This window comes from Schistocerca piceifrons, chromosome X, assembly GCF_021461385.2.
Source record: "Schistocerca piceifrons isolate TAMUIC-IGC-003096 chromosome X, iqSchPice1.1, whole genome shotgun sequence".
NCBI lineage: Eukaryota > Metazoa > Arthropoda > Insecta > Orthoptera > Acrididae > Schistocerca > Schistocerca piceifrons.
Genome location: NC_060149.1, coordinates 212,481,357 through 212,505,755, shown reverse-complemented (window position 1 = coordinate 212,505,755; position 24,399 = coordinate 212,481,357). Strand labels below are relative to the sequence as shown.

Here is a 24,399-nt window from a genome sequence, read left to right as displayed (position 1 = left end):
CTTCTGAAAAGGGGAAGTGGTAAATGCTACTTCAGTCTTGAAGAATAATATAAGATTTATCAGAGGATCATTCTGTGATATAACACCACAATTTCGTGTACACTTTTTGCAGTATAAGGACAGACTGATGATTCAGTAAGTCATTCAGACTTTTTTGTGCTTTATGTCATTTGAATTCATTTCTGCAATTTGTAAACAGATAAATAATTATTACACATTTCTCACTGAAAAAAATTATGACAGTACTCACAGGTTAGCACAATGGAGGCGTATAGAGCATGCAGAATTTTATTGCTTCCTGGGATGTTCCTTGCACATGCCAAGAATTAAAAAGTTAGAAGAGGATGAATATTGGTCAACAGTTTCTTTGCTTCAAACACCAATATTTTCACACATAATGTCCAGGGACTGCTACAAACTGATTCTGCATTATTGAATTTTAGTGACAATCTGGCCATATCTGAAGATATTCTTGATCAAATATGACTCATAGTAGAGTACAAAAGAAAAAGAAAAAAATTCATAGAACCATAGTCCCTTTTGAGAATTTAGTAATAGACGGAAGTCTACTACTTTTTAAAAGAAGGCTTTGATTTAAGCAGTATATACCAACGAAACATAGCCATTTTGGTATTAACATTTTCATTCCTTGTGACGTACAAAGTAATTATATTGTCTACTCTGGTGCCACCATGGAAATAGAATCCAGAAATGCTGACGGGGTTAAATCAGGCAATGTTGTTGTGAGTTTTGTTGCTGCCATACCTCAACAAAGGTCATGATATTTATTTAGACAGTTGGTACTCGAGCCCTGCATTATTGCTATGGCTGCATGAGAAATGTACCAATGCCATTGGAACCACATGCAAAAACAGGAAACGTTTACCACCATCACCTGACAAACCGAAAAAAATGGGACATTAAATTGAAGTCCTGTGAAACACTGTTGGTTCTAAAATGGATGCTTTCAACCACATAAGTGGACCACATTTTGTTCAAACCAACAACAAGAGAACACAAAATGTGCCAAAATAAACTCACCTGTGTAGTGAGCTACAATAAGTTGCTGGAAGCTGTTGATAAGACAATGAAGTGGTACAAGAAGGTATTCTTCCATTTGACTGACTTGTGTGTGCTGAATGCAAAAACAATTTTTGAAAGAAAAAGAAACAGAACATGCCACTGGTAAATTCCACTTGGAACTAATCCACCAGCTGCTGGACAAATTTCATGAATGAACACATAAAACTGACATCCAATGGACACCAAAGCAAAAAAAACTTAATTTTGACAGCAAAATAAAGAAGGACATTATCCAGGATTCCTTGGGGCATCAGACAAAAAGAGATTCCTCAGAGATGCTGCATAGTATGTACTGCTAACTCACAGTGAAAAATGACATGCATAAGATGCAGAAAGTACGATGTTGATCTTTGCATGGGTCCATGATTTGAAAAACAACAGACACTAAAGAAATATTAGGTGGTTTCATTAAATTGTATGTGTCACAAGAAAAGGAAAGTAAGAAGAAAAAAAGGTAATAAAAATAAGGTTTTTAACCCAATCAGTGACAGTCCAACGCCTGAGTCAATGAAGATGCAAAACCAGGAAACTAAATCGGACTGAACATGACAAACAGAAAAATAAAACAGCAAGCAGGAGGCAGGCAGAATCTTATGGTCAAATTTTTTATTGTGGAGAATTGAGTTTAGGCTTGAGCCAATAGGCTTATCACTAAATCAGTTATACCAAAATGTTCGTTGTTCAATTTTGTGAAAGGTTATACGAGACAATTTGCTTTTAAAGTTCAATAATTATTATTTATTTATGATCAGAGTAAGAATTGTTTGTCCAAGTTTTGAGTGACTTTGCTAGGAACCGCTTGCTTATAAAATTTGAAATGTATACGTCTGGTGTTGATGAAATGAAATTGGGTTGTAGGTAAATATATTGGTACTGTAAATCTCAAGTTACAAAATTTTTCAATTACAAATACAGAAGTTTTTATTATTTTCTCAGCTTATGATAAATGTATAACAGAAAGTGTGAGTTGGTTCATAAGATCTCTTTCATGGTTATCGGGAACTACTACCACTGTGAGCTTCCAACGTAATACTGATTTTACAAAGAGTATTATCAAAGAGTGGTTCGTGTGCTGTAACGTATGATTAGCCGACAGCGGTGTGCTCCCTGCTGCGGCCTGCAGTGGCTGTTAGCTGAGTCAGCTGCCCACTGGCCAGATGCACTATATGTTCATCCTGTCAGCCGGTCAGGCCGGCAGGACACTCAGCTCTTGCAGCCTTGAAAGAGTTAATCTGGTCTCCGAAAGCCATATGCTGATTTTACCCTATTCGATAGGTCACTTACATTATGTTCCATATCTTTCACAATAACACTTGGGTCATTTGCAAGGAGATTTTTTTTTTTTTAATCAACTGTCATGTTTAGTGGCATATTATTGGTAAGAACACCAAGAATAGCATGTCTTGGAACTTTCTTTTTTATTTAGGACTGGATATATGTTTTACTATCAGCATATAAATGACAGTTGATAACAACCATCTGATGGAAATTAGCCAATGTGGAGAATAAATCATTTTATTCACAAAACAGAGTGCCTCAGCAGAACCGTGACATCTTTTAATGTGACAAAGGTCCCAGTAATGTGAACACATTATCCTTATTTGAGAGCGTTCCTGAACATTTGTATCCAGTTAAACTTGTGTACCAGACCACAAATTGAACTCAGATACATTACTTTCATGGAACACACACCTCTGATTGTACTACTCAACCATACCTCATAGAGCAACGCAAAGCTTCAGTTTGCTACCAATTCCTCTCTGGTGTAATTCTAAAATTCCAGAAAGGCTCTCCCATATTTGCTACAGGACTAGCGCACATGGATGGAAGGATGGAGTGCTCAGCACAACTTACTTTTTACAGATTCTTATACTCTGCTAAGCAGTGACAACATATCATTTCAGTAGCCAACTTAAGGATGTGATTCAGTGAAACCCTCTGCAGTATGCTTTTTCCTAATGGTGCTACTCCTGTGGCATTGGGGGTGAGTGTCTGTGGTGTTGGGACAAGTTTAACTTTTGAGTCAGTCTGTAAGATATTCTTTGCAACTTGCCACACACTACCAGTGAAAGTTGTGTACCCCCTTAAGAGATGCTATCTGGAACAATTTTGTCTTGTCACAAGTGTGCTGAAGAATAAAAATATGCATTAGTAATAACCACATGCAAACTTAAGTAGGACGCTAAGACAGAAACTGTCATAGCGTTGCAATTTCATGAATGTCACTAAACAGCACCTTAAAGACAAACCTGTATTGTCATTACTTTTTTTTATTACCAGCATTAATATGGCTATTTTGATTTAAATGATGACGATAACAGTCTATTATGGAAAAAAACTTACATCTGTAAAACTAGTTTGAAAATTTATGGACACAATCTAGGAGGAAGATATCTTTGTATTAAAAAAGCACACCAGTTAGTTTCACTAGGAATTCCCAGTTCTTTACTGTATTATGCACAGCAGTGACGGCGAAATTAGGTGCAGAGAAAATTTCACTCACTGTCCTCCATGGGGCAAATCAAGTCCCATGATGCGGTCATGTGGCTGCATCAAGCCAGTATATGCAGCAAAGTTGGCAGGTGAACCTGACAGAGGCTGAACGTTTACACCCCATTTCTCTGGATCTAGAGAAAATGCTTCTAATGCTCGTTTCTGGCACAATAGTTCTATTTTGTCAATGACTTCAGTTCCTCCATAATACCTGAAAATAATTTACAAAATAATATTAGTGACTTAGAACTGTATGAGAAATCTTTAAGTTTCACCAGTAATTCAATGTATTATAATGTAGCTCTCTCCCCTGCACTCTCCTCTCCTCTCCTCTCCCTCTCCCTCTCTCTCTCTCTCCCTCTCTCTCTCTCCCTCTCCCTCTCTCCCTCTCCCTCTCTCTCTCTCGTACATACTCCACATGGTACAGGTTGTAAAGTAACCACTGTAGCCAAAAACATTGTGCTGGTCTGCAACTTTATGGTTTATTTCTGCCCTTGGTCATACTTTACCAGAGGCCTCTTATCCACTCAGATGATTTTGTTTGTGGTCATACACATGTAGAATGCAGTCCTGTATTTACTGAAAAGTTGGTAACTATCTGACTGATTTGTACCTTTATGAATGAGTTGGTGTTGCTCTTTACAATTAGTGATCCAAAGTTCTCCTTGACCACCTACAACACTTATGAGTGTCGCTATCATGTAAATTTCTTTTGTACATCTAAGTAACTTTTTGGAGTTAACAAAAACTACTTAGTTTAACTGAGAATCTCAACTGATGACCAGCTCATTGGTCGGGTGGTTGGTTGAGGCTTAAGAAACTAAAGGGCCTGGTCATCAGCCCTTGTTCCAGGGCGAGTTCATCCAGAACTAGTGACATCCATGAAGTATATGTTCTGATGATGAAAGTACGAAGGAGCTATAAGACTGAGGCATTGAAGGCAATACTGACGCCAGAGCCGAGAAAGATTTTATGGAGAAGTACATGAATCAGTCTGGTATGGCAGTTAGAGCAGACGAGGGATCCCCAAGGGCTCATCTAATGACTAGAAAGGACCCCTCCCCCACTCTGCATCCCTGTCAATCCGATAAGACTGAGAACAGTTACAGAGGAAAGAATGTCTTCTGTTTGGCAGATTCAGAACAGTAAAAGTGAGAAGGCAAAAAATTTAATGGACATCAGTTGGACAGTTAATAATAAAAACAAGAGGAGAGAAATAGATAAGACATCAGGTTGGCACCTCTGGGGCCCTGCATACGACAGGAGTCATTCCACCTACAGCTGTCCCATCCCACTCCATTGTAGTCCAGGCGCTACAGAACACCCCTAATTCAACAAAGTGCTATGCATAAAATAGAAAATAGGGTGCAGCAGAAAAAGGAGACAAACTGAATCTAAATGCAATTAAAACCGAGTAAGTGAGGGACGAGAGAGTGAGCTGGTCAAAGAGGTAGGGTCGTGGATCCCCCCACTCCACATGCAGCAGAAGATGCACCAACGCCAACCATCCTGCCCCTGCCTCAAAGGTAGCTTAAAACCTTATATCTTAAAATAAAAACCAATTTCTGGGAGAAAATGGAGAACCAGTTCAACCGTCCATGTATCGACTGCCAATATTTGAGGCGAAAAATTTGGAAAGCCATATTTAGCATGGAGGGCAGTAAGAAGGGAGCATTCCACCAGGGTATGAGGTACTGCCTCTAAGGCTTCACAAGTACAATGTGGAGGTGGCTCATTATATAAAATAATACTATGTGTTAGCATGGTATGACCAATGTGGACATGACACAGAATGGTGGGTTCCTTCTGGGAGGAACAGAAGGAAGGGTGACATGCTGTAGCAGTCTCCTTGATAGTGCAGAGTTTATTAGAGTAAGCAGCAGCCAATCTGATGTCTTTCCATTGCCGAGTAAGCAGAGGTCTTATTTGCACCTGCAGATCAACACCTGGGATTGACAAAATGACTCCTTCAGCCATACAGCTTGTCAACCTATTTTCTGGAATACCTACATGACTTGGGACACAGAGAAAGACAACCGAGCAGTCAGTATGACAATTTCAGTGAGAAGGTAATGAATAGTAGAGACCACTGGGTGACATGAGTAACATCAGTCAATGGCCTGAAGACTGCTAATTGCATCACAACTTATTAAAAAGCAGTCAAGGGAGGCCTGTTTAATCAAATAGAAGGCTCTGTTGATGTCCATCAGCTCACCCATAAAAACACTACATTTTCCTGGCAACGATTGATGTCCTTGACCAGCTGGGGATGTGAAAGCATATCCCATCTTATTCACAATTTGAGAGCCATGTGTGTAAAAGATGGTCACATCTTGAAACTCCTGAAGACCTGAACATAACACATGCCAAGAGGTCATGTTAGTGACTGCAACTTTAGGAGCTTGAAACAGGTTGGTCCTAATTGATAGCTTGGGCACCCACCAGGGGCAGGGGGAAGATGGGGAATAAAAAAAACTTTGACAGCACATTCCATGGAGGAGAGGTGGCGATTGTAGCAGAGGGCTGTGAGGTGCATTCCAACTGGTAACCCCACAACTGGTAACCCCACCCGAATGTGGGTTTCAGGAGGCCAATGTCAACTATATCCACGAAGAAGAGGATATGTCGGACGGTCAGGGAACTGTTGAACGGCGATTGCATAAGAGACCAAGACATGGTACCATTAGAACTGAAAAGGTAAGATCCCACCTTTGACAAAGACACTGTCTATAGGATTAGTCCAAGAGGGACCAGTGACCAGAGAAACTCCACTATGATGGACTGGGTCTAACAATTTCAAAGCTGAAGCTGCTGCCAAACTATAAACCTGGCAACAATAGTCCAGTCAGGATGAGACCAAGTGCTGGTAAATGTGGAGAAGAGTAGCATGATCCACAACCCAAGAGGTACAGGCAAGGTAGCAGAATGTGTTAAGCATGCAAATGCAGTTAGCCTTTAGTTAATGAATATGGGGCAGTCAAGTCAGCTTCTTGTCACAGAGAACTTCTTAAAAAACAAAAAAGGACTAGTTAACAGCATCCAAGTGCTGTTTACCCAAGTTTACTCACAGAGCGAGTGATGATGCCGACCAGTGTTAGGCGAGCAGTGGTAGTTTCATCTGGTGACTTCAGTTTTATATTTTATGAAAAGAACGACCATGAGAGCAGTCCTTTATTATTTTTTATTGGCTGTGAGAATGATTTTTATCAGATGGTCTGCCTCATGTGCCATGATGTCCATATGGTTTTATAAATGTTAATCCACGTTTCAGATCTGATGATGGCACCTTCAGAGTGCTGAAACCGGTCATCTAGTAAACAATATTGAAGCGACCGTAGCTTTTCAATTATTTTAAAAACTGAGTGATCGCCCCACGGCACACCATGTGTTCACTGCAAAATATAATAGATTTGTCCCAGTAAAAGCATCCATATCAGTTTGAGTACACATTAAATATTGGATAAATTGTTTTGCTCCCAGATGTCTGGCTTGTCCCTCTTCCCATGGGGTAGCCATAGCCAGGTTAGAGCAGTAGGGTTGTAACTGTCTGCACTTAAGTCTTGATTTCTGTCATAAGACACGGTCGAATCAGAACAGACATTGTTTTGATGCAATTTGATATGTTTTATGTATGAAACATCAGCCCTGATGTCACCTACTTCGATGAAAGGCTCTGCCTACAGGTACCACACAGCTGCAGCAAAGGCCATTTGCCATGAGAGCTGTTGCTGGGACTCGTGATGCCCATGAAGACGGGCATCTACTCTTTGGCATGCTGGGAAGCTAGCAGCTCAGACAACAGCAGTGAGATTAAAACTGTGTGCCGGACCGGGACTCGAACTCGGGACCTTTGCCTTTCGCGGGCAAGTGCTCTACCAACTGAGCTACCTGACCACGACTCACGTCCCGTCCTCACAGCTTTACTTCGACCAGTACCTCGTCTCCTACCTTCCAAACTTTACAGAAGCTCTTCTGCGAACCTTGCAGAACTAGCACTCCTGAAAGAAAGCATATTGCGAAGACATGGCTTAGCCACAGCCTGGGGGATGTTCCAGAATGAGATTTTCACTCTGCAGTGAAGTGTGCACTGATATGAAACAGTGCATACTCCCCTGCAGAATGAAAATCTCATTCTGGAAACATCCCCAGGCTGTGGCTAAGCCATGCACTGTTTCATATCAGCGCACACTCCACTGCAGAGTGAAAATCTCATTCTGGAAACAGCAGTGAGGTTCCTGTGTTTTCAGGTGGCTCAACTGAAATGGTATATAACCACCCAACCACATAGACATATGCAGGCACTGTGCACAGATCATCTTCAACTGTTAATGCATTAGGTGCTATTTAAGGTGTTCCTCCCCATTCAGTCCAAACCACAGAAAAATTTTGGAAAATGAAGGTCAAACCCCTAAGGCAACCACAAATTACTTCAGCCAAAAGGTGGTGGATGACAATAGTGTAGGAAAGGTAGGCAGAACCTAGGGAATAGCTGGGTTGACATCAAAGGCTGCCACCACAAGAAAGAAAGAGAAAGACGAGGAAGACAGTCAGAGATACGTGATTGCACCACAGGAAAGGAAGTACTTGCTGCAATAGCTTGGGGCCCTGTGCTCACTATGCACATATTCTCAAATGAGTTGTGAGTCCTGTGAGGGAGACTATCTCACCTCATAGATCTTTGATAGCAAACAATCGCATGCGTGCTTGCTGAACTATCTTTGTCAAACTGAAGATCTGATCTTTCAGTCTATGACCACATGTGATGTCTGATGTGCAGCTGACTTATGGCTGGTATGGGATACAATGGTCTCCTGAATGTACAGACCATGGGAATGATGTACTGCTTGTGTCTGGTTCCTGTTCATGTAGGCGATAACTTTTACATTGCAGCCATGGTGATGTACATGTTTTGAACCACTTGGCATCTCCAACAAAAAGTGTCACATAAATCCAAAAGCAGGTTCATCAATGAAGTGCATCATTTAGTACTGAAAGCACATTTAGTAAAGACACCACATACAGCCAAAAATGAACTGGATTCATGTACAGAGAGTCCAGCTACTTATACAAATATTGCATATTCCAGAATACACAAACATTAGATATTCCAAGAACCTCAGAGAAATGATAAACACTAAATAACAAAAATCAGTGGTGGTAGGGTTTGAACTGGCACCACACCAACCAGCGATGCTAACCACTACACAACCTTGCATGCACTACAGTTCATGGCAATGAAATAACATTTACAGCTGATGCACTTCTTGATGAATATCAAAGTGGATTTAGAAAAGATCACTCATGTAGTAACAAGGACTTTTCAATAAAAGAAATCACATAAAAACCTAGAGAATTTAAACCTGACATCTTCAATGATTTCTAAGATCTTGAGAAAACTTTTGGCCGAGTTGATCAAAATAAATTATACAAAACAAGCATGACAATTGCTATACACCACATCTCAAAGAAAATTGCTTATATTTTGAAACAAATATATAGGAGGAGTGAGAGCGAGAGCAAGAGAAAGAAGAATCAGGCTACCAGTAATGAGACAATACTATTTGTCTTTCACCCATTGTTTTTAACATTTATACTGCTGATTTACTTGAAGATTAGAAATCTGGGAAATATCTAGGAATTAAATTATATTAATCTGCCAACATTCATACATTATTATGAGGGGCAGTAAAATGTAAACACCTGCCACAATGACACCATGGAATGGTTCCATTCAAAAGTAATGACCACACGCATTAAGACATTGATCCCACACCGAGCAGTGTTGCACAGTGGTCAGCACACTGGACTCGTGTTCTGTAGGATGACCGTTCAAACCCACATCTGGCCATCCTGATTTAGGTTTTCTGTGATTTCCCTAAATCGCTTCAGGCAAATGCCAGGACGGTACGTTTGAAAGGACATGGCTGATTTCTTTCCCCGTCCTTTCTTAACCTGAGCTTGTGCTCCAGCTCTAATGACTTCATCATCAACAGGACGTTAGACACTAATCTCCTCCACCATTGATCCCACTGGGAGAAGAGACGATCAATCCATTTCACAGAATGTGGTCGGCATCCGGTGGATCCACAACCTCCCCCATTCTGGTGCTTTCTCACCATGCACGTCTTTCTTTGGGTTGTCAAAGACATGAAAATTACAAGGTGAAAGATTCAGGCTGTATGGAAGATGTTACAGTTTACCAACCAAATCGCTGAACAGTAGCCTTCATCCAATTGGCAGTGTGGGGGTGGGTGCTATCGTGCAACAGGATGATTCCATTCGACAATATTCCAGGGCATTTTGCGTTTATGATGCAACCCAGTTTCTACAAAGTGTTTTCATAGCACTGTGCACTGATTACGGTTTCACGCTCTAGCAACTTTACAAGCAGAGGATGGCTGCAGTTGAAGAAGAAGAAGAAGAAGAAGAAGAAGAAGAAGAAGGAGGAGGAGGAGGAGGAGGAGGAGGTCATCACGACTTTACCAGAACTTGTGTGAATAGCTTTGGATTTTTTTAGTGGGGGATATGTGGAATGTTTCCACAGTTGGCTTTGCTGTTTACCATTTGGCTGTCCGAAGGAGTCATCCTGTTGCATGATAACACCTGCCCCACACTGCCCACTGGACAACGGCTACGATTCAGTGATTTGGTTGGGAAATACAGCAATATCATTTGTACAGACTGGACCTTTCACCATGTGATTTTCACATCACTGGTGACCTGAAAAGACATGTGTGGGCGTTATTTTCAGCTGGATTAGAAAGTGCAAGAATGGATGTAGTTGTGGATCTGTTAGCTGCCGATCGCATTCTAAGAAACAGGAATAGATCATCTCAGCCAGTGGGGTATCTGTCTTAATATGTTTGGTGACTACTTTTGAGTGGAATCATTCCATGGTCCAGTTGTGGGAGTGTTCCATTTTCATTTGACTGCCCCTCATGTTTTCAGATTATGAAAATAATAATATAGGAAAGAGGTCAAAGATAGTAATTAAAATCAAAGCAACTGAACATGTGTCACAATTTAAATACCTGATCTGTGGCACGAGCTATGATTACAGGTTCGATTATGATATAGATGAAATCCCACACAGAAGATGGAAAAAAACTTAACTACAAAATGAGAAAAGACAGAAAAATGATCCCTCCATTACTACTGTATGGAACTGGCAGCTGCAAAAACAGAAGAAAGATTACAGGAAAAAACAAGTGGCAGAGATGAGAATCTTGAGGAGAGTCAAAGAGTACTCAAGAAGATTCTCCCCCCCCCCCCCTCCCCCCAACACACACACAACAAGACATAGTAGGCAATGACCACTGACACTCTTATTTGCTCTAATGAAAGTGGCAGGAATTAATGCCCAAGTAATTTATGATTCTAATCTCAAAACCAAATGTATACATTGGAGATTCTTAAAGAATTTGTTGCTGAAATTAATAGATGCAAAGTGAATCAAAGATAAAAGGGAATCTACCAAGAGAAATGGCTGCAAGTATTCAACAAAAGTCAACACAACCATTACCTCAAAAGCCTCCCAACAAAGTTAAGAAAAAAGGCATTGTGTGAAATGTACAAGGAAAAAAGATCACTAAACAAAATGTACTTTCAAGTAACAGGAAACATTTTCGTGTTTTCCTACATCATATGGATTTTTGTTGTAAATTTAATGTATTCAGTTATTTCAATGCAATAGCTTTGGACACAAATCATTAATTTCAGTATTGTATGACTCAATATTTGTAAATGGTATGTAACTAATAATTAATAAATAAATATTTTGTTTTATTGTTGTCATTGTATATAAAATATAGTATAATAGTAACCCATAGTAATAACTTACAGGTGATTCAACCACTAATTTCCATGTTAAAATATTCAAAATATGTAAAAAAACTACATGGGGTTTATTACAACCCACACGTCACTAGCATTAGAATTCTGGGCTACATCACTGCCATGTTAATAAAGTAAGCTATCACTAGTTACATTTAAGAATTAATTTTAATTTGTAAAACATTTTAAAAGATATAAATTTATAAGGTAATATCAGTCCCGTAGCAAGGATTTGGGCTTGGTGTGGTTACTATGACCAACAGTATCAGCATACACTAACGTTACAAAAGCCATGGGATAGCGATTTGCACACATACTGATGGTCGTAGTATCCTGTACACACGGAAAAAAGGGGCAGAACATTGGCGGAGCTGTAACTTGTACTTTTCTGCTGTGATTATGGCCACACTACAGTAATTAATATACTTTGAACACAGAATGGTAGTGGGAGCTTGACACATGGGATATTTCACATTTAAAATTGTTAGGGAATTGAATACTTCGAGATCGAAGGTGTCAAGATTGTGCTGAGAACACCAAATTTCAGGCATTATCTCTCACCACAGACAAGACAGTGGCGACGGTCTTTACTTAATGACTGAGAGCAGTGGCATTTGCGTAGAATTGTCAGTGTTAACAATCAATGCTACACGAAATAACCACAAAAATCAATGTGGGATGCACAAAAAACGTACCCATTAGGACAGTGTGGCGAAATATGACGTTAATGGGCTATGGCAGCAGACAACTGATGCTTGTGTCTTTGCTAACATCACACATTGCCTGCAGCGCTTCTCCTGGCCTCATGACCAAACTGGTTGGACCACGGATGACTGGAAAACCATGGCCTGGTCAGATGAGTCCCAATTTTAGTTGGTACGAGCTGAAGGTAGGGTTCAAGTGTGGCCCAGCCCCCATGAAGCCACGGACCTAAGTTGTCAACAAGGCACTGTGCAAACTGGTAGTGGCTCCATAAAAGGTGTGGGCTGTGTTTACATGGAACGACCTGGGTACTCTGGCCCAACTGAACTGATCACTGCATGGAAATGGTTCTGTTCAGCTACTTTGAGACCATTTGCATCCACTCATGGATTTCATGTTTCCAAACAAAGATGTCATATCACCAGACCACAATTGTTCACGACTGGTTTGAAGAACATTCCGGACAATTCAAGTGAATGACTCGGCTATGCAGATCGTCCAAAATGAATTCCATCGAACGTTTATGGAACATTGGCAACACTTCCATGGTTATGGATGGCTGTAGAAGCAGTACGAATCAATATTTCTGAAAAGGACTTCAGACAACTTGTCGAATCTATGTCACGTCGAGTTACTGCACAATACCAGGCAAAAGCAGATCCGACATGATATTAGGATGTATTCCATGGCTTTTGTCACATCAGAGCATGTTTCATCACCAAATATTTATTAAAAAAGAGCTCACTAGCCTAATCACTCACCTGAATGGAGATTTCAGTTGTCTTGGCTTCAAGTTGGTCTTAATTACTGCACATCAATTGGAAGAATGCAAAAAACAGAAAATTGCAGCATTTCTGTCACTGATATTTATCTAACAGTTCTCTCATTTGATTACATGCCACCTTATTCCTATGCTAAGGAATAAAATGGCGTAGAAAGCTTCCACCAATGCACGGAAATATTATAAAAATGTGTTAATTTATAAAGAGTTTACATCCACATCTACATCGATACTCTGCAAATCACACTTAAGTGTCTGGCCATGGGTTCATCAAACCACCTTCATAATAATTAACAATTATTCCAATCTCTAACAGTATGCAGAAAAAATGAACACCTATTATCTTTCCGTGCGAGCTCCGATTTCCCTTATTTTATTATGATGTTAGTTTCTCCTTATGTAGGTCAGCATCAACAAAATATTTTTTGGAGGAGAAAGTTGGTGACTGAAATTTCATAAGAAGATTCTGCCACAATGAAAAATGCATTTGTTTTAATGATGTCCACCCCAAATCCTTCATCATGTCTGTGTCACACTCTCCCATATTTCGGGATAATACAAAATGTGCTGCTGCTCTTTGAACTTTCTCGATGTACTCCATTAATCTTATCTGGTAAGCAACCCAGACCGCACAGCAGTACTCCAGGAGAAGATGGACAAGCATAGTGTAGACAGTCTCTTTAGTAGATCTGTTACATTTTCTAAGTGTTCTGCCAATAAAATGCCGTCTTGGATTTGCCTTCCCCCATTTTCTACATGTTCTTTCCATTTTAAGTTGTTCATAATTGTAATTCCTACATGTTTAGTTAAATTTACAGCCTTTAGCTTTGAGCAATTTATTGTGTAACCAAAGGTTAATGGATTCCTTTTAGCACTCATGTGAATGATCCCACACTTTTCACTATTTGGGGTCAATTACCAATTTTTGCACCATACAGATATCTCTTTTAAATTGTTTTGCTATTTGATTTGATATTCCGATGAATTTACTGGATGATAAATGACAGCATCATCTGCAAACAACCTAAGATAGCTGCTCAGATTCTCTCCTGAATCATTTATATAGATAAGGAACAGCAGAGGACCTATAAGACTACCTTGGGGAATGTCAGAAATCACTTCTGCTTTACTCGATTACCAACAACTACTTGTCACTTTCTTGCTTACCCTCCCTACCTGATTTACTTACCTCAGTGTCTTGTTCATATTTACGAGGTGCATTCAAGTTCTAAGGCCTCCGATTTTTTTTCTAATTAACTACTCACCCGAAATCTATGAAACTGACGTTACTTATCGACGTAATCGCCCTGCAGACGTACCCATTTTTCACAACGCTAACACTATGATTCCATGGCAGCAGCGAAGGCTTCTTTAGGAGTCTGTTTTGACCACTGGAAAATTGCTGAGGGAATAGCAGCACGGCTGGTGAATGTGCGGCCACAGAGAGTGTCTTTCATTGTTGGAAAAAGCCAAAAGTCACTAGGAGCCAGGTCAGGTGAGTAGGGAGCATGAGGAATCACTTCAAAGTTGTTATCACGAAGAAACTGTTGAGTAACGTTAGCTCGATGTGCGGGTGCGTTGTCTTGGTGAAACAGCACACGCGCAGCCCTTCCCGGACGTTTTTGTTGCAGTGCAGGAAGGAATTTGTTCTTCAAAACATTTTCGTAGGATGCACCTGTTACCGTAGTGCCCTTTGGAACGCACGGACACCATTTTTTCAGCACTGGCGGTTACCCGAAATTTTTTTGGTGGCGGTGAATCTGTGTGCTTCCATTGAGTTGACTGGCGCTTTGTTTCTGGGTTGAAAAATGGCATCCACATCTCATCCATTGTCACAACCGATGAAAAGAAAGTCCCATTCATGCTGTCGTTGCGCGTCAACATTGCTTGGCAACATGCCACACGGGCAGCCATGTGGTCGTCCGTCAGCATTCGTGGCACCCATCTGGATGACACTTTTCGCATTTTCAGGTCGTCATGCAGGATTGTGTACACAAAACCCACAGAAATGCCAACTCTGGAGGCGATCTGTTCAACAGTCATTCGGCGATCCCCCAAAACAATTCTCTCCACTTTCTCGATCATGTCGTCAGACCAGCTTGTGCGAGCCCGAGGTTGTTTCGGTTTGTTGTCACACGATGTTCTGCCTTCATTAAACTGTTGCACCCACGAACGCACTTTCGACACATCCGTAACTCCATCACCACATGTCTCCTTCAACTGTCGATGAATTTCAATTGGTTTCACACCACGCAAATTCAGAAAACGAATGATTGCACGCTGTTCAAGTAAGGAAAATGTCGCCATTTTAAGTATTTAAAACAGTTCTCATTCTCGCCGCTGGTGGTAAAATTCCATCTGCCGTACAGTGCTGCCATCTCTGGGACGTATTGACAATGAACGCGGCCTCATTTTAAAACAATGCGCATGTTTCTATCTCTTTCCAGTCTGGAGAAAAAAAATCGGAGGCCTTAGAACTTGAAGGCAACTCGTAAATACAAATGAGTTTGTTTTACACCTGGATGTACAATCCTTCGTAAAAGTTGGGCTAATACTGTCCACATAAAAAGTATACGTAGTATCCCGAAACTGACTTTTGGATTACAGGAGTAATACCTGACTTCAAATGCAAGGCATACAACTACATATATTAAGGTAAATGAAGGAAAGATGACCCTTTGACTCATCAGAAGAACACTTACACAATTCATTTTTAGCTCTCCAATTTTGACAAACATCATTTAAGAGAAAAAGATTGGTATGGAGAAATGAACTAAGGTGAACTAAATGATATGTCTATGAAAACTCTTCAGTAAACTGTATAATGAACATTATAGTTACTCACTTTATAGAAATGAAGTCAAGTCTGAATAAAATACAGAAGTGAAATACACTTAAATTTTCCATTTAACATATATACGAGGGAGTACCCCAGAGGGTTGCAACTGGAATTATTTTTTAAAAGCTATATATTTTCAAATTTTTTTACAAAACCATCTTATACCCTTCAAAATATCCCTCTATTACAGCTAATACATTTGGCCCACTGTTGCTTCCACTGTTCAAAACATTATGTGCAGTCATCATTAGAAATGGCTGACAGCTTCCTCCCTCATTTCTTTTCCTTGACTTCTTCAATGTTGTCAAAACGGTGTCCTTTCATGCCCCTTTTCATGCACTATGACTCATCACCAGTAATGACCTTCGACAGATAATCTGGATCAGTGTCAAGTTGTTGTTTCAAAGAACAACATGTTTCAATTCTATGTTCCTTTTGACTGTCAGTCAAAACCCAAGGAACAAACTTGGCAGCAACCCTTTTCATTATCAAATCTTATGTTAAAATTAGCTGAACTGAACTCCATGATAACCCACTAATCTCTGACAGTTGATCAATTGTCTGTCAATGGTCTGTGAGCACTGTCTTTCGAATTGTTCCAATATTTTCGCCGACTCGGGCAATTGATTGATGTCCAGAATGAAGTTTGTCATCAATCGACATGTTGTCATTTTTAAATCAAGAAAACTACTTGTACAATTCAGTTTTTCCCATAGAATAACCTTTCTAAGCTGTTTTCAACATTAAAAAAAGTTTCAGCAGAATTTTTACTGAGTAGAAAACAAAAATTCACAAATGCATATTGTTCACTTATACTTGCCACCATAAAAAACAAAACAAGAACAAAACAGAGCTAGCAGAAACAATCACTGCAGATGCACACAGCAAGTCAAGTCGACAACACAGGCAGCACTGAACTGGCAAATGAGCTGCGTTACACACGTCTAGTGGCAGAAATCCGTAGTACACTAGCTCCACCCATGGCAATGTTACCCCCCCCCTCTTCCCCCCTGTGTTTGGGGGTGGGGGGGGGGTACCCCCTCATAAACTGAACACGCTGATTGTGATATTTCCTCATACTCTTTCATGTATCATTACAGTGTATACTCTTGTGAATTTTGATCACATTTCATCCTACAATAAATCTACATCTACATGGATACTCTGCAAATCACATTTAAGTGCCTGGCAGAGGGTTCATCAAACCACCTTTACAATTCTCTATTATTCCAACCTCGTATAGCGCGCAGAAAGAATGAACATTTATATCTTTCCGTACAAGGTCTGATTTTCCTTATTTTATCATGGTGATTGTTACTCCCTATGTAGATTGGTGTCGTCAACAAAATATTTTCGCATTTGGAGGAGAAAGTTGGTGATTGGACTTTCATGGGAAGACTCCGCCGCAACAAAAAATGCCTTTCTTTTAATGATGCCCAGCCCAAATCCTGTACCATTTCAGTGACACTCTCTCCCCTTTTTCGCAACAATACAAAAGTGCTGCCCTTCTTTGAACTTTTTCGATGTACTGCATCACTCCTATTTGGTAAGGATCCCACATCGCGCAGCAATATCCAAAAGAGGACAGACAAGCATAGTGTAGGCAGTCTCCTCAGTAGATCTGTTACATTTTCTAAGCGTCCTGCTAATAAAATGCAGTCTTTGGTTAGCCTTCCCCACAATATTTTCTGTGTGTTCCTTCCAGTTTAAGTTGTTCGTAATTGTAATTCCTCGATATTTAGTTGTATTTACAGCCTTTAGATTTGACTGATTTATCATGTAACCAAAGTCTAATGGATTCCTTTTAGCACTCATGTGGATGATCTCACATTTTTTGTTATTTAGGGTCCACTGCCAATTTTCACACCATACAGACATCTTTTCTAAATCATTTTGCAATTTGTTTTGATCTTTTGATGACTTTATTAGTTGATAAACGACAGCGTTATCTGCAAACAACCTAAGACAGCTGCTCAGATTGTCTCCCAAATCGTTTACACAAGTAAGAAACAGCAAAGGCCCTAAAACACTACCTTGGCGAACGCCAGAAATCACTTCCATTTTACTTTATGACTTTTGGTCAATTACTACGAACTGTCACCTCTCTGACAGGAAATAACAAATCCAGTTACATAACTGAGAAGAGATGATATATTCCATAAGCACGCAATTTCACTACAAGTCGCTTGTGTCAAAAGCCTTCCGGAAATCCAGAAATACGGAATCAATCTGAAATTGCTTGTCAATAGCACTCAACACTTCATGCGAATAAAGAGCTAGTTAGGTTTCACAACAACGTTTTCTAACTCCATGTTGACTGTGTGCCAATAGACTGTTTTCTTCAAGGTAATTCATAATGTTCGAAAAGCCCGCCTGCTTAGCTGGGTGGTGACGTGCTTGTCTCCCATGCAAGTGGACTTGGGTTAGATTCCTGGCTGGGTTGGAGATTTTCTCTGCTCGGGGACTGGGTGTTGTGTTGTCCTCATCATCATTTCATCCTCATCATTGGCGTGCAAGTCACCCAATGTGGCATCAAATGAAATAAGACTTGCACTTGGCGGACGAACTTCCGCAAATAGAGGCCTCCCAGCCAACGATGCCATATGCTCATTTCATTTTTCAATCTTCAAACACAATACATGTTCCAAAACCCTGCTGCATATTGACATTAATGATATGGTCCTGTAATTAAGTGGATTACTCCTACTACCTTTCTTGAATACTGGTGTGACCTGTGCAACTTCCCAGTCTTTGGATAGGGATTTTTCCATCGAGCGAATGGTTGTATATGAATGTTAAGGATGGAGCGATTGCATCAACGTACTCTGAAAGGAACCTAACTGGTATACAGTCTGGACCAGAAGACTTGCTTTTATTAAGTGATTTCAGTTGCTTCACTACTCTGAGGATATTTACTTCTACGTTACTCATGTTGGCAACTGTTCTCGATTCAAATTCTGGAATATTTACTTCGCCTTCTTTTGTGAAGGCATTTCAGAAAGCTGTGTTTAATAACTCTGCTTTGGCAGCGCTGTCTTCGATAGTATCTCCATTGCTATCGCGCAGAGAAGGCATTGATTGCTTCTTACTGCTAGCACACTTCACAAATGACCAGAATCTCTTTGGACTTTCTCCAAGGCAAAGTCTCATTGTGGAAACTATCATAAGCATCTCTCATTGAAGTCTGTGCTAAATTTTGAGCTTCTGTAAAAGATCGCCAATCTTGGGGATTTTGCATCTGTTTAAATTTGGCATGTTTGTTTCATTGTTTCTGCTACGGTGTTCTGACCCGTTTTGTGTACCAAGGAGGTTCAGCTCCGTCGTTTGTTAATTTATTTGGTATAAATCTCTCAATTGCTGCCAATACTATTTTTTAAATTAAATCCACATCTGGTCTACACTTATATTATTAATTTGGAAGGAGTGGAGCTTGTCTCTCAGGAAGGTGTCAAGTGAATTTTTATCTGCTTTTTTGAATAGGTATATTCATCATTTATTTTTGGAGAATTTGGGAATTACAATATTCAATCTCACTACGGCAATCCTGTGTGTCACTAATCCTGTATCCGTTTTGATGCTCATTATTAACTCAGAATTATTAGTTGCTAAGAGGACAAGTGTGTTTTACAAACCGTTTACTATTCGCGTGGGCTCATGAACTAAATGCACGAAATGATGTTCAGAGAATGTGTTTAGCACAATTTTGGATGATGTTTTGTGTGTACCTCCAGAATTAAACATGTATTTTCGCCACATATCAAGGGTAAATTAAAGTCACCACCAACTATAATCATGTGAGTTGGGCACGTGTTTGAAATCAAACTCAAGTTTTCTTTGAACCTTTCAGCAATTGTATTATCAGAATTGGGAGGTCTGTAAAAGGATCCAATTATTACTTTATTCCAGTTGCCAACAATGACCTCTGCCCATACTAACCCACAGGAGCTATCTACTTCAATTTTGCGACAAGATAAACCGCTTCTAACAGCAATTAACACACAACCAGCAGCATATGTGGAGTGGCTAGAAGAATTAGTTTGACATGGAGAAGATCTAGGCAATTGGATCCCAATTTTCAGAAAATAACATTTTTTTCCTCCCAAGAACATTTCGGCAAAAATCCTCATCTGATAGGACACTGTCTTTGGAAGAAATATATATATATATCTCTCTCTCTCTCTCTCTCTCTCTCTCTCTCTCTCTCTCTCTCTCTCTCTCTCTCTTTCTCTTTCTCTTTCCATTCTGGTGTACTGAATACACGTCAAAATCCACAGATTCAAAGTTACAACAGCTGCCTCTTATGGGAACCACTATTTGCATGCAAAAAGTGAAAGCCTACACTGTATGAACCCCCATAACAGCTAAGTTAAATTACTTGGCAAAATAATTATATCAGTCTGCAGGTGTCAAAGCCTAACTTCACTCTAGGAACCTCACATGCAGGCACACTAAGTGCAAAACAGGAGTAACAGCTCACATCATTTTTTTGCAGAGTCTGTAAATCTAGCATTCTTGTTCAGGTAAATCAGAACACGGCACTGGCTGATTCACAGGAAACCAGATCAAGTTCATTACCACTTGGGCTTAAATCTGCTGGTTAGCTGGTCTCACATGATCAGCCCATTGGAGAGGCCAGTTTTGCTTGCAGGCAGCACCCATAGTGGACATGGATGTAGTGAGACTTTATCATTATACATCTTTAGTCAATACACACAGCAGGGTTACAACACACAGTGTTATTAAAATACACAGAAAAGTCTGTATGCACTGTAAAATGGGTATACGGAAGGTTACTTTAGTTCTTGGACTGCATGATACAATCATTTAGCTCAGACAATGGACAAGTATCTCAGCTATAGCTTATGTTCAAGAGATCAATCAGTCAAGCTGTAGAAAACATGTAACTATCATATCTCCCTTGGCATACAAACAATGCCAGGAAACTTTTTAAGACAGTACCTACTACATAACATGTACAAAAAATACGTCTAAGTCTGCAAATATGCAAATGTTAATTTAAATGTGTTTGGCTGGAAAAATGTGCACATACTAAAGCCTTCAATGACTACCATGGAAAAATATTATTTTGAGATCTTTTCCAAAACTTCTAAAAATGTATATGTATATGTATGGATTGTCAGTGACTCCCAAGTTAATGTTCTAAAACTTGTCTGCCAATCATCATTTACTGTAGCTTACAACAAATCCATAGTACAGGGAAGTGTTCGCTGTGATTGTAAAAGAATTCAGGTGGCACACATCTACAACAAATGCGGAAAAACTGATCCACTAAGCAACTGTTTTATATCACTAACATCTATTTGTAGTAAATTTTTAGAATTTATGCAGAGCTCAAATGCAATGAACCATCTGGAATGAATGATCTCTATGAAACTAATATGGATAGAGAAAACAATGATCATCATGGAAGCAACTACGGATCTTTACACACGAAATCCAAAGAACTGGTTAGCATCAACTGTATGGATCTGACATTCTTGTGTTCTACATTTTCGAGAAGCTGTTGATTTGACGTCACAACAATGTCCAACATAAATAAGTCTGTACGGCACATATAACCAGGTTTGTGACTGGATTGGAAATTTCTGTGCCGTTAGAACACAATATGCTATTCTGAACATCGTAAACTGCAAAAAACTTATGAAAAACCTTATGTGCCCCTGGGAAAGATAAATAGGATAATTACTGATCAGTTTATACATTAATTACTTACTGTTAATTCACAAGGAAATTTTGACCAGTAAAATTGTAATGGCAACCACTTAGAATTTGAAAAATCTTGTTTATCTTCCTATCAAATACTCTATACTCAACTTTATGGTGAGCACTTATCTTCATTCCTTCCACTGCTTAAATTCAAGTTGGCCACTTCTGAAATGGAAAACTATAGCAATCTTTGCCTACTGATTAAGGAGTCTCTACTAGATTCAGCTACACCATACACATAACCTGTCGTAACATGCGAGAATATGAAGTGAAATAATCACATAGACTCACTCTTAAGGGAAGCTAGTGCAAGACTCATTTATTGGAAGGACACAAGGAAAAATTCAGTTTATTTGCGAAAGCAGTTGTATACAAGATACTTGTGAGATCCAATGATGCCAGGCTAATATGGGACACAGTTTATACGAAGATAGTCTGCACTGGAACAGAGTGGTTCAACTGATGATATAGCAAAAAATACTGAAAATCTTAACCGATAATCATACCAAAGAAGGTACCACAAGTATCCAGAATAGCTGCTTAGAAAAAAAATCCAAGAGTCTGCATTCAGCTTGAAATTACAAATGTAGAGGGTTTCTCATGAAAGAAGTCCAGGAGGCGGTCCACATGTCACATGGTGCGTTTGTCAACTGCAGCACTGCGTCTGCTGGTTGTCGCTACGTGCAGTTCTCTGACGCCAATACTTTGAATGCGCCCCCTACACTGTGCGACTGGTGTACTGGTGTTTTTATCGAGTTTTCTTGCCAAGTTTAATCACTTCAAACATTGTTGCTAGATGTCATTATTGTAACTGTGCCGAGTCCAGGGCTTTCCCTTACTGTATCTTGCTGGGCCCGGTCCTCAAACAGAAACACTGTGCATGTGTGTTCTATACTGTGCGACTGGATGTTCAGATGTTTTGTTTTGAGTTTCCTATCAAGTTTCCATTCGGTATGGTATACACAAAGGATCAACAAGTGTTTCTTGTGTTGAACTATGCAAAAAGAGAATTGTATGTGGAGAATGTTCCCAATGATTCAACAATACACAGATTAGTGAAGAAATTTCAGGAGACTGGATTTGTGTTACACAAATGAAGGCCTAGAGAACCTATGGTTTGAACTGGGAAAAAAAAATTTATATGAGGTAGGGGAGGCCCTGGAAAGAAGTCCGAGAAAATCTCTGGACCATTTGCACTCAAGATAAGTGTGTCAAGAGCATCTGCTCGCAGAGCTGTGCACAAACCAAAATTGAAACTGTACAAAATAATGGTAGTGCATTAGCTGAGGAACTCAAATACTGTTGCTCAATGTCGTTATTGCAGCTGACTGTTACAGTCTGTGCACAATGGGGAAGTTTATCCCAAGACGCTTTTTTTTCTGACAAAGCATCGCTGCATTTGTCATGGTGAGTAAATTCTCAGAACAATTGATGCCAGAGCTCAAAAATTCGCATGAATTACCTTAACAACCTCTGCACGATGTGAAAACAGGAGTGTGGTGTGCAATTAGTGCAAGACGAATTATTGGACCAATCTTTTTCCACAAAACAATATGTTGTGACAGATACGTGAACAATATACTGCATCCATTTTTTCGTGAACTACCACCTAACGAAAAGCTGTGCCATTATTTCACGCAGGACAATGCGAGACCATACATCACCAATGCTTCTTTATGACGGCTATACAAAGTGTTTTTGATGACTCACCTCACTGTTCTCCGTATCTATATCAGTGTGACTTTTATCTTTGGGGAATGTTAAAAGACAAGGTGTATGCAACCAATCCCACACGCTCAAAGAGTTGGAAGACAGGGTTTGGCTAGTCATTTCCCAGTTGTCGGCAGCCAAAATTCGTCAAGTGTTTGCTAATGTGTTCAGGAGACGCCAGGTTGCTTTTACCACAGAGGGAAATCATCTTGAGCACCTACTATAAATAAAGGTAAGCTGAAAAGACACTGTTAGCTAGAGCATAACCACCTATGGTAAACTAACATACGCAAACAGCGACAAATGTCGGTAAGCCCCTGCATATCAGCAACACTGACTGGCAACTACCAGCTGCTATTAGAGCCGACCAACAGGCCACAGCAGGGACACCGACAAGCTCGCCCACAGACGCACGAACAATCTGCCAACACTCCCTCACACTGTGCCTCCAGTATATGACCTATCGGACACAAGACCGATAACAAACCTAACTGTTGCAGGTTGCAGGACGCTGAACGAGGACTCTGTACCAGCACCCAGCGCTAGCCGCCGAGCAGCACAAACGCACAACGTCAAGGTATCAACATGCATGATACCCACTACCAACAAAGCCTATCCTTGCACAACCTATCGCAGGCAGCAAGACAACCGCTACTGCTCTTGCCGCCCGACCTAACTTTCGCAGAGGTTTTTTTCCCTTGGCTCTTGCTTTGGCAATTTTTTTCCTCTGCCCTTCAAACCGCTACCCTTCGTCAGATTTCGACCAATCTATCTCCAGATGAGCGCGTATTAATGGTTAATTCTAACCAGACGTACGCAAACATCGCAGTACCCACATCCTGCGACGCCTCACTTTAGTGAATACTAACCCTTATGCAGAGATGGCAGTAGACCTTTTGTGTTGGCCATCATGCCGGTGTGGGCGTGGAGGGGCTCCACCTCTTATTAAAAAAAAAAAAATAATAATAATAAAAAAATTAAAAAAATAGCCAATCAGATGGCAATGTTGTTTATCCTTAACTCAGGGGAAGCGCACATGCAGCCAACTCCTGGCAGATTAGTGTCCGAGGCTCCAGCATGGTGGCAGCCAGTGGCACTGCCACATGACCTATGGAGCCTTCCCAGGCATCTTTCATGAGATAACCTGTACTTAAGTTCCCTATGTTTTGCTCCTGTAGAAACTGAAGAAAAAATTAAATTAATAATGACTCTCAGAGGCATATAGCCAATA

The 24,399-nt window shown here is 40.1% G+C and overlaps 1 protein-coding gene across 1 annotated transcript in view; it reads right to left on the bottom strand.

Moving 5' to 3' along the window:
• Nucleotides 1–24,399, bottom strand: part of LOC124721621 (serine hydroxymethyltransferase, mitochondrial-like) — a 118,299-nt gene that overhangs the window by 49,795 nt on the left and 44,105 nt on the right. Inside the window, exon 4 of the mRNA XM_047246680.1 lies at nt 3,587–3,787. Coding sequence (XP_047102636.1) covers nt 3,587–3,787 — 201 coding nt within the window. The remainder of the gene's footprint in view (nt 1–3,586; nt 3,788–24,399) is intronic.